The following is a 15769-nucleotide window of genomic DNA, read 5'->3' on the forward strand; positions in this document are numbered from 1 at the left end:
AAAACGAACCAGAGCAACCTGAAAATATTGTAGTTTGAAATGTTATTTCTTTTATACATGAGATTTAAAAAAAAAAACAACAAAATATTTGTATATATTTATGAAGGTTTCATAGGTTCAGATAGTTCCATTTAGAAATGATCACAGTTAATATCAGCATTTAACAAAAAAATAAAATTAAAATAGTACATAAAGAGTAAATATGTTTCATTTTGCTTATAAGCTCTCATATATACAAAATGGTTGAAAATTTACTTTACAACCAAATTGCATTTGGTTATTACCAGTATTCAGCTGTAATAATATAAAAGAAAAAGACAACTTCTTCTCTTAACCCAGAGTTTTGACATTTAAAATAGTCAATCTTTGTACCATACATACAACTTCATTCAACCACATCTTACTTAACCTTATAATTCATAAAATCACAAAAATTAAAGCCTAAATTATCCTCTTAATAAGGAACTTTTTTGCAAAATTTTCAGTAGTTTTACCACTTACTAAGTGTGTTTGTGCTGGTTTTGTGTGTAGTTCTGGATTTGTCATTAAAGTTGTTTCTTCTGCTAGATCTCACCTTTTAGAGTGTTTAAAAGTGCTCTGAAAAAAAAAAATCTATTTAAATGGAACAGAATTTATGGCAAGAGAATTGTTTGTTTCAAGATGCCTGAAACCCCAGCCTGTTGAGAGACTGTTGAAATCCACTGGACTTTTGTATCGGTGGATGGAGTTCCAACCATTTCAATACCAAGGAGTCAAAGAACCTATTAAACAGAAAAGTTCTAGTAATTGCAAAATATTAGTCTATTCCTTAGGATTGTTCTATATAATTTATTTTTTTAGGACTTAGTCCAAACTAGTTTTAAAATGCCTCAGGTGACAGGGCTCTTTCCATTTGCACAGACTAATAGAACTTCATTGGAACATTTTTCCTGATACCCTAATTGATATTTTTTTAACTTCCTCCAGTTATCTGGTTTTGGACACCCCGGAGACATAGTAAATAATTTCTTTCCCTGCTTCTCCAGGTACCATTCAAATAATAATAAATGGTTTCACCTTCAATTTAGTCAAATTTACTTACTTAATTTTTTTTAAATTTTGCCACACATCCACACATTCAACGTGACATTTCTTGTCTTTATAAACAAACCAGAGCCTCCATCAAGATATCGAATGCAAAAGTGGCAGCTGAGGAACATTTCAGGGGTTGGTGGGGACCACACGGGTGGGGAGCATCAAAGATTGCTGGTACTAAAGAAATAGCTCTGTTGCACGTGTCACTGGGATGTAAAAAGCCTCCTATGCAGGCTGCAGTTAGGCAGGGTGTGTTGCTTGTACCTATGGATGCAGTGAGATGGATGCAACAAACTGCATCTCCCCTGAGTGTTTAGCTGCTCTAGACACCAATAATTTCCAAATGAGTCCTTGCTTTGCATCATTTTCTTGATGTTCTTGACGTTCTTTAAAGAGAGGTTAGCTGAAAATTTTCTTCTGATCTCTACTTTGTTCATAACTTTGGGTTATTGGTGATAATTTCTGGAGGTAATTCCTCTCTATGCTACTCTTTTATACACTCTTGAAAGCCATCACTCTTTTTGATGAGTTGACAGTGACCCCTCCCACTGGACACATTTGGACAACAGATCTCAAAATGTCAAGTCTTATCCACGCCTACATGATAAAGGACTGGTCAAGTAATCGTGGGGAATGAGAATTGCTTCCTGTTACTGGTGATCAAGGAGGCAGCAGTGCTGTTTTGAACTTGTCAGATTAATCATATTCTCATTTTGGCCAATATTCCTAGAAACTCTCTATCATTTGCACAGCTTCCTACTGAAATCTATGGAGAAAAAAAAAAAAGAGAGAAAAAGGAAGAAAAAAGAAAAAAGACATAGCTATTCCATCTGAAGTCTGGAATAATTTATGCTGCTATAGCAATTTACCAGCATTGATCTCTGTGTAGAAATCCACCTTACATCAGTAGAAAAGGAATGAGGATAAAACATGGTCCATGAAATTGTTTTTCAGTTGAGAGTTTTTTAGACAGAATAAGCTGAAGATTGTGCTATGAACATCTCTTCAACCATAATACATAACCTTTTGAAACAAGAAGGACATGAAATCTAAAGCAAAGAACTTTTGGCAGAGGTGGGGAGGAAAATGGCAAAAGCCCACAGAGCCATGGTAAATGAGATAAAAATTTAACTCACTTTTCAGAGACAAGTATGTGTGGATATAGTAAAATTTCAACCATTGTCTTTGCATTTACAATAGATACATATATCTGGCTGTCAGGTTTTTTGCTACAGAAATTCTGTGTTTTGTTGCTATTTGAACCTTCTAAATATATTTACCCTCTGGAAGACAGTATCTTTGACTTAAAAGAAAATTAAAATATGCTGGGTAGTTTTATAACTATTTTCCTTGCATTAAGGAAAGAAAACCACATAGAGGAACATTCAAGTAGTCCTGCTATCTTCTATGATGCTACTGGAATAATTAAGCAAGCAGAATTTGGGGCCTGTTAATTTTAGCAGATATTCTAAAGAATATTTTTCCATCTAATACAACAATTTAGCTGAAACAATAGTGACATAATTGACAAAATTACATAATAATTACAGTGCTTTAGAGAGAGCTATATTAAGGTATGACTCATCACTCAATACATAAGAAGGTACAGAACTACGTCAAATCCAGCAGTGCAGTGCAGTATAGTGTAGCCACAGCCAAAAATGAAATTTAAAATCAGCAATCCTTTGTTAATAAATGGGGGGAGGAGAGGAATTAATGAAAAGTATGACTATGAATTTTGTTTTACTTTAATGAATTAAATTTTAAAAGTGACAATGAATAATTGTACAATTACAATTAAGATTTACATCTTCTTTACAAAAATATGTAATACATTTTACTACTTGAACCTCACGCTTCCTCTGGCAATACTTGTAAGAGTTTGCTTTATTGAAAATTGAGAACTATTCCACTCCTCAGTTGGGGAAATGATTGGTGAAGTGGAAAAGCAATGATGAAATTTTCAGAGATAATTACATTTTTTTATTAGAATACTTTATCAATGATCATTTTGAAAGACAAGCTGCACAGTGTAACAATCAAGCATAAAACACATAACTTCCCATGAAATATTTTAAATTATTTTCTATAATAGAATTTGATTGAAAACAATTATTTTAAAAACTGCAGAGGCTGAATGTATGCATCTTGGACAAACCTGTATTGAAAATTTCTTCCTTGAATAAGCCTTACTTGTTATGCAAAAGATACACCTTCTATCATTTTCCTATCTGTTAATACTTTCCTTGATAATAAAAATAGTCCCAGTTAAAGATATTATTCAACAGCACAATTATACATCATTAGCAAGGTTACTATGCTAAGTTTTTTTATCAAAGTGTGATGGTTTGTACTCACCAGGTGTAAAATTATACCGAGCAGAAAACCCGATAGATTCCAGCTCACCATCAGCAAAAAATTTAATCCATAGGAATCTGCCACTGGATTTTATCATGGGTGGATTTTGCTGTCCACAGAAACGTCCAATGATCGGGGAAAAGCCAAAAGGTCCATCTCGTACTTCAATATGGTCAAATTTACACTCCCAAGAAGGCTCTATGGAATATTTTTCATCAAAGTGTAGTTCAATGCATTGTCTAGGGGCAGCTAGAGATGAAAAGAAAATTACCTTATTATTTTCTAAACCAAAACCCTTCAAACTTAAATGAAAATCAACTATATATATTTTGTATGCATCTTAACATTTTGCTTAAAAACTTGTTTGAAAATTAGTACATCTATATTTTTATAGATTTTACACCATCAGCTTACTTGTCTATTCTTTTCCTTTAAAAAAGTGCTCATGACAGCAGTTTTTAGCAAAACTAAGATAGCTATGATGTAAAGCAAAATACAGTTTAGGAACAAATGGTTCAAACACAAAATCTTTCTAAGAAACTTATGCGTCTGTAAAACCAGCGTTTTCTTATATTTGGGGGGGAGAAATGTTAATCAGAATACTTTTTTATCTAATGCTCACAAAGATGAAGAAAAAACTGATCAGAACTGTGCTATAGTAAGAAGGACAAATTCTGTTCCTATATGTATTGCAGTCAATGACAAGCTTGAGTGTAATTGCTTATACTCAGAATTACTTATCATCTCATTTGAAACATAAAGACAAGTGCAGTGAATTCTCACTTAAGAAACTAGATAAGGATGAAGCAAAATTAACATCTAACTAAAGAGCAAACAATATTCTACTGAAAACCTTGAAGAAACTTTATAGTGGTCACTTAATTAAACATAAAAAACATCTTTATTCATGGATACTAAGGTTAGTGGCAGTCAGAATGATCTCTAAAACAAATATTCCCTGGCATCTCCTGTATAAAGCAAAAGAGTTACTGGTTGAACTACACTCTTTTCTTAAAAAGAGAAAAAAAAATCATGGCTTTGTCTACAAATTTTAACATGTAGCATCCCTGGGTACACTGTTCCTACATTTAATCCTGTCCATAGCAAAAAATGTATGCCTTCGGTGTCTAGATCATGATGCAATATAGCCTTCTGCTCACAAAGCCTTCTGCTAAGGCAAGGCTTGTTTGTGCCGCTGCCTGCTGTGCCTCTCATGGGATCATGTCCTACACTTTACACATATTAGAAGAGGTTGAAATTGCTATGAGCTTTGCCTGAGTCCTCACTCTTTTCACATGAAAACATGCAAGATCAAACTCCAAGCTGAGTGCATAAGCTTAACATGGAAACTGCTGCCACTCCAGCAGTCGGTATCCTTCCATTTCTTTCCTCAGGAATAATAGGAAAACTATCAGTGTGACCAGAACCTGCATCTTGTATGTATTTTGAAGTGGTTTATATTGAAGCTTTTGGGATGAGCTCATTACTCACACAAGAAGGGAGACTATTTAAGATGAACTAAATAAGAAGACATTAGGTAAATCTTATAATCTTTACATAAGAACACACAGTCAGATCCCATTTACAACTATTTCATTTAATAAATACAGCCTCATTTTATAAGAAGCACTGAAGAAGCAAGTTAATAAAACACGTTATTTGAGAAGATTATTTTAATAGCTTTACTTTCAGTGTTAATATAATTGGGTTAATTAAACGTTAATAAAACGAGGCTGGGGAACAAGTTTGGGGGCTGGACCACTGACCATTCACATTCCTTAAACGTTAAGATCACCTTCTGGCATCATTTTGGCCATGACAGTGAGAACTGCCAAAACCCGTTCTTAGGCATGGTGTGGTGGTTCGCATCAGTCAAGGACCATTCACAGGGAGCAGTTTGTATCTGTACTCTTGACCGGGAGGGTGAAAGGAGTTGATCGGTACGTGTGTGAGTGTGCCTATCAGCCTTAAGGCCGGTGAACATTTCCTGACCTGTTTTAGGTATTAGTATAGGTACTGCCTGTGTCCCAGCCTGCTCTGCAACAGGACGAGGTCCTTTCTCCTAACTCTCCCGAGGAATGTAACACTTTGTGTTTCTGTAACTGTGCGGACTGCGGTGATCACAAAAGATCGGGCAAAGGGAGGAAGGGATGCTATACATGCACCCATGCACCTTTTCATCATGTGTTTTTAAATGCACCTCTGTGCCTCATCTTGTACGATATTTAGAGTTAAAGGTTAAATGTTTTGTTTGCAATAATCTACCTAAGAAACAAAATTATTCAAAACTTCCTGGAAATGACCATAAGGGATGAAAACACACAATTCAAACTCCCAACTTTAACTTCCTTTTAGTGAAAAAGGTGTCATTTCAGACTTATACTCTGGCTTTAGCAAAGGGTTTTTTTGCCAAACGCAAGCTAGAACAAACAGGTATTGTATAAATACACATCTTGTGCCACAGCTTTTGCAACAAATTGTGTGCAAACGTGGTCACAGTAAAACTTACAGAAATACAGTGAGAACAAGTCCAGAATAATGACTAATAATAATGTATTATTATTACAAAACCAAAACTAAACAAACAAACAAAAAGCCCAGAATATGCAATTCTTCCAGACTGGATTGGAATCTGGCCATTTAATCAGAAAAGGAGGGATGGAGTGGTCATTTTTGGTATCCTTATTCACAGATAAAGCCCATTCACACCTTCAGAATGTTTTCTGTGGCTACAATATCAGGGAAAGTTGTTGTCAAGTCCAAATGAAATATATGGAAGCGGTCTCATAAAATTATTTTACAATAATCTTCCATATTTAGTTTTCAATTATCTTTCTTCAAAAATGTTTAATACCATGGAACGGCTACTTAATGCTTGCATGTCTTGTCATATTTTTCATCTAATTATCTTACACAAGTGCTGTCTTGAGATTTTACATTCAATGAAAAAAAAGGCATTGGGTTCCAACTTGCGGTAGAAGAACAGTTGCAGCAAAAACACACAATTATGGTTTTAATTCTGATCAGCTTCTAAGTCTGTGTAAGTGACAGCTGAAATTAAGAGAGAAATCTGTTTCAATTTACCAGACTGCATGGAAATGAGACATTGAACTCAACACTTACCCCCACCTATCTCAGATGCTACAGTACTAATAGTTTTCAATAATCCTTGGTCTTTCTGGTTGTCTAGCTATTATCTATTATAAGAAATAATATTAATAATATATAATATATATTATTTATTATAAGAAAGCCACCTATAACCTCCTTTTAAAAGAGGATTCTTCTCTTGTTTTGATGAAAACTTTTTGAACACAAAAATCACTGTGAAATACAAAAGGACTTTGAGCAGAGATTTTTCATACAGGGATGCATGACCATTTTCTAACATCTATGAAATATCTAGGATTAAAAAGTTTAATGGTCTTCAGTGAAAACATGGAAGACCTTCAAGAGAGCTAACTCTAAATGTCCACAAACATATAATGTGGAAGATTTATTTCATATCTCTGTAAAGCAATTCTAGTCCATACCTATATTTATAAATAAACATTTAATTATTAAAAACTGAAAAATTGATAAAATCTTACAGGTATTTCACTTACAGGATTTCCAGACAAATTCTTAAGATATATTGTGTAAAGCATGGCTATGCCACTCCCCAAATATTTTTAACACAAACAAATGCCTTTGCTCCTACAAAATCTCCTGTGCAAATTTCCCTTTGGAGCACACATGCCAAATTTTCTGCAGTCTGGCAAAGGCTAAAGCTGCCAGTGCTGCGGTTGTTCTGGGCAGCTGTGAACTTTGCCAGGTTAGAGTCACGAATATGCGAAACAAGGGTGAAATTGGGCCCAACAGGGAATTTAATGTGTACACTCAGGTATTTCCTATGTTTTCTATATGCCCAATAAGACTGAAAGAAAAAAAAAAGAACAAATTCTCAATGCATTTTGAAAGGCAGATGGGATTCACCAGAAGCTCCTCTATGGCATTATAATTTTTGTACTGAGTCCATGACTTCTGGATGACCTAAAGGATTTCTTTTAGAAAGGCATCCAATCTGGACTTTAACATTCCTAGTTGTTCCAATAGTTAATTATATTACTACTAAAATAGAAGAAAAGAAAAAAAAAAAGGAAAAGAAAAAGAAACTTCTAGCTGTTTGATCTGCTTATGCCTTTGACTGCTAGGATAGAAGCCTCTGCAGTCAGAAATCCTCTTCTCTTTTAGAAACTCACAGTCTATGATCATGGCAGTTTTTGCCATCTCCTTTACTTCACCAAAGTAATTTTGAAATGGTAAAAGGCTTGCATACATTTAAGATGAGCTACAATATGGAGGGAAAAATTGTTTCATAAGAGGAAATTCAATTTTATTACAACACACTACATGCTGGAGTCCTCAGTCCAGTCCACTAAAGTCGGTAGGAATTGTGTTTGAGGGAAGCCATCAGAATTTGCCCTAGATTGTGTTTGATAGCAAAAAATGAAGGACGAAAGCAGGCAGGCAGGAAGGAACCTGATGATTCGTATATGTATTTAAACTCACATCATACAGCTGTCAGTATGGTATATACAGTCCTAGTATGCTGAACTCTCTAAGACATACAAAGGGGAGATAGCAATGTGGGAATGCTATTACAGATCATATCAACAGTCCCCCTAGTTTGGTATTTGGTATTCAACAGCAGCCAGAAGCTGTTTGAAGCATATTGGAATCTCAGTAATAAATATAGAAATGAGATGCATATGGACATGTTTCTGTCTTACTCTAAAATTGAATGCATGTTTATGTCCTGGATTAGCAAGGATTATCCACTCCATAGATTGTTATCTGACCTGAGAGATATTGCTATTAGTAAAATCATTAATCCTTTTTTTTTTTTTTTTTTGCAATCCTTTAACTTCAATACCTTATGCCAATCAGTGCCACAGAATATAAAAGATATGGGGAAAAGTTTTCACTTGTTAGCCTTCTTTATCATTTTCTGGCTTTTTTATATGTTGTAAAAAGAATAAATATGGACAAATAATTGACTGTAATTACAAAGTAATCTTTGTTGTCCTCCAGTGTTTCTCCTTTTGCTTTTTTTGAAAACTGCCACTTTTCATTGGTCAGACATCTTACTACATCTCTGTTTATTTTTGTGACATTTTTCAGACATAACTATTCCTGATCTTTTTAGAAGCTAGAAATAGACACGGGTAGATCAGAGCTGAAAGTGTTGTGCAAAATGCATGGTTCTCATCAAATTATATACTGATAGAGCTGCTATCATCATAGGTTTTAAAATACCCAACTGCAGTCCAAATTGTTGATTATGGCTGGAGAGGAAGCAGAAAATATCAATGTCGTAAGAAATTATATGCAATTTTTTGCCAGATTGATTTTTCCCATAAAATATAACAAGATGTCTGTTGAGTTTGGATTACTCTTTTTACTATACGTTGCTCCAAACTCGTCAACGTGGAATTTCATCTTCATGATAGAAGTTGGTTGACTAAATCTTTCCTTCCTAAATTGTTCTTAGACATTTCCAATTTGGCTATTTTAACTTAGGTTATTGCAACAGCGTATTTTGTCACCTTTCAGCTTATTAACTATATTTATATAAGTACTTAATTACTATAATAAAGACAAAGGTCTTTACAATAAAGCGTTTTCAGGCACCTTCTTACTAAGAGGAGGAACACCTTATGGCATGAGACACTGGGCTAAGGTTTACAAAAATGGTCATTTTTTTTTTTTTTCCCCACACCTTTTCTTTTAATGATAAAATATTTCTCTGGGTTTCAGATCCTTGAAGATAAAATAGGCTTACTTCTTCCCAGTCTTACAGGAAAGTTAGAAAGATAATTTGATCAATATATGCAAAAGACCTGAATCTGGTAACATAAGTGTAACAAAAAGTATAACGCTAAGTAGTACATATTGAATCTATACATTTATCTTTTTTTAAAATTCTATTTTTATTTTAAATCAATTACTAAACTATGAAATAATTTAAATGTTTACCATACATCTGTTTAAATTTCAGATTCAAATGGAAAGACTGGACAAGCATAAATTTTCTTTAAAGGGCTTGTTTGACTCCATGATTTATAATCACCTCTATACTTCTGACTTCAGTCAGGTTACCTAGACTAAAGTGGAATTCAGAGATCTCAGTCATTTTGCTGTGATTTTTTTTCCTAAACAATACATACAACATTTACTATCCATCATTTCCCTGGAAGGTTTTTATGAAATATATTTATTTTAGTAACTCAGCACTAGATTTGGAAAGAAAGACTGGTTTCTAAAAGGGCCTAGTGGGGGTTCTAAAGCGGCTAATTCAATTTGAATCAGCTATACACCTTTGGAAATCTCTCTTGATACTACCTGCATCTTTAGTAGAATAAATATTTCCATAATTCCTGCTTCCATCATTTGTAGTTAATAATTCTGCCCAACCAAGCATGGATAGAACAAGCGTCAGTGTTGTATTCTGCATGTTTTCACAACTCATGAATGAATCTTCCTGGTTCCAATGCCTTACCATTCTGTACCTGATTCGTCTTTTCTGCTACTAAGCTGTGACAGTATCTAATCTCTGTTACTTTCCACAGATTCATTTTTACAACAATCCCTTCAACACCCATTGTGCTAAGACTGATGAAAAGAAATGGTGTAACTTGCTTGTAATACACCTCTAGCCTTTCTTACATCACCTCCGTGTCTGCAACTGTCTACTCTTTAAAAACTGTGTCTTACAGCTGTTTGGTGTTAATGTTTATTCTTTTCTGGTTTTGTTTTGGGTTTGGATTTTTTCATTTATTTTTGTTTCTTATGAAAAATTGCATGGAAAATAATTTTTACACTCACTATACAGATATTTCCTGTAATACTTTCTTTACTGTACTTTGCTTAGCTATGCTTGTCATCCCTGATTCAGTTATGATAAGTTTAAAATATCTATATGAAAGTCAAAAGCATTTTTGTTTCCTGTGTTCACTTTTTTTACTCATTTTAAAATATTCTTTATTCTGTCATGTTACAGCATTTTAGGTTCTATTCATTCTCTGAATGTCCTGAAATAAATTATACTGTGTTTATTACTAAGTGACTCATGCATACTTACCACCTGAACTAATTTATGAGTGATGTCAGGAAATAAATCAAGTATGTTCCAGTATTTCTTGGTATGCTCTACAAAATTTTTAAATTTTTTACAAAAAAAAAAGAAAAAAGAAAAAGTGCAGAGATAGAGCTTCTCTAAATCTTGTGTCTTGAAAAGATTTATCATGATATAGGCTTTACCAACTCTTCACATATAATAAAATAAAACACTTTTTTTTATACAGTTGATGATAGAAAATAAAGATTCTTCAGCTGGTCACCTTCTATAATGTAGACGCATTCCCTCTCAGGAGGATACTTGTTGGGGTAATTGGGAGAAGTGAAGATGCCTCCTTCTGCATATTTTGTCCAAGTTCCACACTGCACTGGTTTCTGTCCTTCGGCAGTAGTTTGCTTTTCTGTGAAATGATCACATTAAGCATTATATAATTAGGTCACAAATTATTATGTCCCTATGACACTTAGAACTCTCTTACAGAATAAAATAGTCCCTTCTGTCAGTGGCCTCAGCTTTTTCCTGTTGAGACTAAGAGTATGATCATTGACCTGGGGGAAAATGAGGCTGTTCTTTAGGGGTACAAACACATAATTCTTAAAACATTTTTTCAAAGCAGAGAAGAGGCTTGGATGTCTAGGAAGACTTATTTATATTGGTTTTAAAATAATAACCTTGTTGGGAAAACACATGCTCAAGAAATGAGAAACATGAATTTCCCACTCATATATCTCAAAAGGCTCAAGCATGTGCTCTATCAGCAAGCTACGTGCCGTGGCATAGGAATACATCAGAGTCACAAAATCAAGAAAAAAAACCACAGAATTATGATAGAATATACAAGTTGTTTTAAATTCGCAGCAGCTTGACTCCATATTCACCAGACAGAGATAGACGGGGGAATTCCTGGATTCTGGTTCATAGATTATTTTTATCTTGCTGTTTGTTGTAAAATTAATAAATAGCTCTGAGGCCAGGAATCACAGCCCAGAACTTTCCTCCTCTTAGGTGAATCATCAGAGAGCAGAGTCAGACCTTCCTGTTTGCTTTCTTCCTAGCCCTGAAACTCTTGCACTCCTTTCTGCACATGGGCAGAGAGCCTGGAGACAAAGGTTTGAGTCTGTTCAGGCTGAAGAAGATGAAGGATCACTTCCTGGGCATCATGCTTTAACAAGTGGGCTAAAATAAGATGGATTCTTCAGAGAGAAAAATACTTAGGCTGGAATTACAAGGAAGGATAGTAGGTTCTAGACCTCACACAGGTGTCCAAAGAGGACGCCTGTGTTTTGTTCTGAATGAGGTATTCCTGACCCAAGGAACGTCCCATCTAACTTGAGCCTCTGATGTGTAAAGCCAAGTTATTTGAAGCTCCCTCTTATGATCAGTGGAGGGAGACAGGCACCTTCCAAGGATGATTTTAACTATCTGAGATCTGCCTTATGCTCTGCAAGCGTTTCTCTTTCTTTCTGGTCTGTATCCAAGCTGAGTACAACACAGATCCTAATTTCCTGAAATGAATTCAGGCCCGCAGGGCCTGAGCATTCAGACACAAGTTCAGACATACACTGTGCTTAGCAACTCTCCGTGCTTGGCTCTCACCACACTTAGTATCCAAGGCTTTTAAGAACCTCTTTGTATCCACACCCTGCACAAATGCACCCATGATACCAAATTTCAGATTTTGAATTCTACTTCAACAAGCAAAAAGATCTTAAGTGCAGATAGGTCAGTGCCTAAACTGGACTTCCCAATTTGAAAGAGGGGGCACTTTACAGTCTTTAGTTAGAGTCAGGCTGAGTCTAGCTGTAGATCAGGTCACTAACTTGTTAAAAAAAGTACCACTGGATTTTCGTGTGTGTACAGGCGCACAAATATTCAAAACAAATAAACAAAGGAGAGACACTGGAAGTAGGTGAACTACTAAAAATTTAAAGAACTAAACTAACAACTCAAATCCATACTTTGGACTCTAATATAACATCTGACAAAAAGCTGAAGTTTACATACCTGTTCCTTTTTTGGTTGCCCCAGACAAATGTAGGATGATTAGACTTGCTACAACTGAAAGAGAAATACGCATTAGATATCACAGTGTGATAGTGCCTGCAATCAAATCAATTGTAAACATCTATCTTAGAAGATTACAAATTAAATAGAATTACTGTAAAAAAAAAGTTTCATGTTTACTTGCATCTTTAAATTGCATATTTTGTATAAACAAGTTTCTTTGTGATCTGTCCTTGTAAGTATTTATCTTTGTAAATGTATCCAAATAAAGAGGAGATCTTTTGGATTTAAAACAAAATCCCCAGGCACTGATATTTCCCTCCTATTTTTTTTCTTTTTTTAATGTTAGAGAAAAATATTTTACCAATATTTATTTATATAATCATAGCTTCGGCCAATAATAGAAAAGTGGCTGCTTTTAACAGAGGGAGACAAAGGCCTGCTAAGTTTCAGTGCCACTGGACTCGCTAACGTCTCTTGCTATGGCATAATAAAATTTGAAAATGAGTACTGGGAGTACGAGAGAAGTGAGGGGTTGGGTTCTTCACATCCATCAAAGCATTTGCAAATCCCTAGTGAAGTAAATTATTGTGTGTGTTTAACAGTCTCATTAATCTAGTTTGTTTGACTTGTCAAGAGGGTGTTGCTTTGTGCTGCAGTGAATCTGCAGCCCATTTCAGAAATAGAAGTCTCCTCTCTCCAACCATGATAGGACAGCTCTGCCTCTTGGGAACAAATGTGACCTTTCTGAGGTGGTCCTCAACCTGGAGATAATTTCTGAGTTTCTGGGAGTTTCCGAATATAATATTTTAACTACAAAAGGCTAAGAGGTAAACACTTAGGCCAGTCATAATGAGACTGCTTTGGAAGATCAAAGTGACTAGCTAGCTACCTGATGAAGAAATCATGCACTGAAAATATCATTTTCTGGTCATCACCCATATCTTCTTTGTCTATCGGAGAAAGTGGGATAGCAAGAGCATAAGATAACAGATCCATCAGTTCTTGGAGTGCTCGCGGTTTTGACCCCAGCTAGTTTGGCATTAAGCCCAGACATAGTGCCCAGACTGCACTGAAGTTAAAGTGGAGATGAAGTTGCATGTTTATTCTGAGTATTTTGGATCGATCAGCTGCCATTTGTGTTGTTGACTATGATGAGGAATTGATGGACCTGTGGTCTTTAACAAATGTAACTGAATGGCATACTTTCCTCCTCTTCTTATCCCCAAGAGGCACCAAAAGTCATCATGGGCTAGTAACTAGCTACCAAAATGATCCTTTCAAAGATGGTGTTTTCATCATTTTCAGCTTTTATACTGCAAATTGTGTGCCATTTTTAGCCCCAAGGAAGTCAGTCTCCATATTTCCAGTATTCTGATGGCATTGAGATCTCTATTTCTATGCCTTTGACACTTCCCGTGTGACAAAGGGTTTGAGGCACAGGTGATGGCTACCTTATTAAGCAGGGAAAGGCTGAAGTTCTGGGAAAATGAAAGCTTGGCAGCATATTCACTGTTTCTTGGTCAGGCTCACAGCCCCTGTGTCTTTCTGAATCCCTCAGCTAAGAGACGGATGTTGGCAGAGCTGGTAGTTAAAAACTCTTCTGTGTCATGGGCATTCAGTGAGAACATTACATCTTCTGCTCGGATCTGAATGCTAACCAGATATTCCTGCCCTTACTCTCCTCCGGGATGGATTCTGGAAACACATGCTAGCTGGGACTCTGCCCGCCAGCTGTGTCAGAATCTGAAGGCAATGCAGGATTCGCCCGTTTACTAAGTTGCTCATTTCCTTTAGCTTGTGTTTCATGCAGTGAACATACTGCATCTATGCCTGTAATCCTCACCAGTCAAAATCTAATTTCTCAATAGTGTGAGGTGGATTGGTGTTAGAATATGGAGCCAGCTGCCGGCATTCTTTCTGCCCACAAATTTATGGAAGCTAGAATAGGGTACACAACAGCCAAAGCCCATGTGAGAAATGTTTCTTCTTAGGCAATTAATAACAAGTCATATCTGATTCTTACAGGTTCATTTCAAACACCTTTATCTATTAGCTCTCCCCTCCTTTTCTCTATGGAAAAAATTGAAGTTCAGAGAAGTAAAGAGAGTTGGTCCAAGTCATAGAGATTTTACTACCAAGATGACAGAAAAAACACAGGTCTTTTCAATTCCAGCTGTAACCGCTAGAAAGGATGCTTCCAAGTCACAGAGCTATGTTATTCCAAAGCAGGGAGCTATACTTACATATCATCATGTCAGTATTGATTATTAATAAGGAGTCAAAATAATCTTGATAATAAAATGTAATAGACAAGAAGAGACTAAGAGACTAAGTTTTTTCTGGGCATATCATATCTAACATTTGGATAGATGAAGTGAAATACTTCTCCCGTATTTCAAAGATAGAAAAAGCCTCTTGATTTAGTGGCATTAACTCCAGCGTCACCAAAATCTGTATATTGCCAGAAAGTAATTAAAATTACGGGCTTTATGGGAAAAGATAACACAATATTTTTTGCCTAAGCAGTCAAGGCAGTACATTTTACTCTATGACCCCTTGCATTTTTCTTTCTTAAGCCATGGGAAAAGAACAGTGCTTCTCACAGAGAAAACAAACAAACAAACAAACAAACAAACAAAACCACCCCGAAGAGACCTATCATGCAATCTTCGCTCATTGAAAACCGTCACTTGGGAAGCTTTGACAGTACAGCAACAATATTGTGATTATCTGGGTATGGGAATTATTTTAAAGAAGTTTCCACCAAATTTCTTGTTGCATTCTCTCTGTCTTCCTCCTCCCCCTTTTCCTCCTAATCACGGGTGTAATTATAATCATGCTTTCTAGTGCCACTCTGACTACACATCTTTGCATCTTTTTGGATCTGTGCATTTTTCCATTACAAGCTGTACGTTAAGAGATTTCTCTCTTGGCCAGGCAGCTTTTTGGAGGCTGTGATTTGGCATAGACATGGCTTAGCCTAGCGAAGAGTTGTTGGACAAGCAATACCTGGCCATAGCGCTGCTATTTTACAGGTGTGGGCATAGAGAGAGGTGCTGGAAAGAACTGTGGCCAGTCAAGCCCCTTCAGTAGAGTGGACCCTCTGCAAAGCTGAGGCGGGAGAGGGGGTCCCATCCACGCAGCCTGAGGCCCCTGGGGGTCTTCGACGAATAATTGTTACATTTCCGTGCCTCCCTGCTGCTCCTGGAG

The 15769-nt window shown here is 35.9% G+C and overlaps 1 protein-coding gene across 1 annotated transcript in view; it reads right to left on the reverse strand.

Moving 5' to 3' along the window:
- The window catches only part of NETO1 (neuropilin (NRP) and tolloid (TLL)-like 1), a 192816-nt gene that overhangs the window by 49992 nt on the left and 127055 nt on the right, over positions 1 to 15769 (reverse strand). The window contains exons 3-5 of the mRNA XM_009333501.1: positions 12557 to 12610; positions 10815 to 10952; positions 3433 to 3681 (exon numbers count right to left, since the gene is read on the reverse strand). Coding sequence (XP_009331776.1) covers positions 3433 to 3681; positions 10815 to 10952; positions 12557 to 12610 — 441 coding nt within the window. The remainder of the gene's footprint in view (positions 1 to 3432; positions 3682 to 10814; positions 10953 to 12556; positions 12611 to 15769) is intronic.

The sequence above is a fragment of the Pygoscelis adeliae genome, unplaced genomic scaffold (assembly GCF_000699105.1).
Source record: "Pygoscelis adeliae isolate BGI_AS28 unplaced genomic scaffold, ASM69910v1 Scaffold140, whole genome shotgun sequence".
In the NCBI taxonomy this organism is placed as follows: Eukaryota; Metazoa; Chordata; class Aves; order Sphenisciformes; family Spheniscidae; genus Pygoscelis; species Pygoscelis adeliae.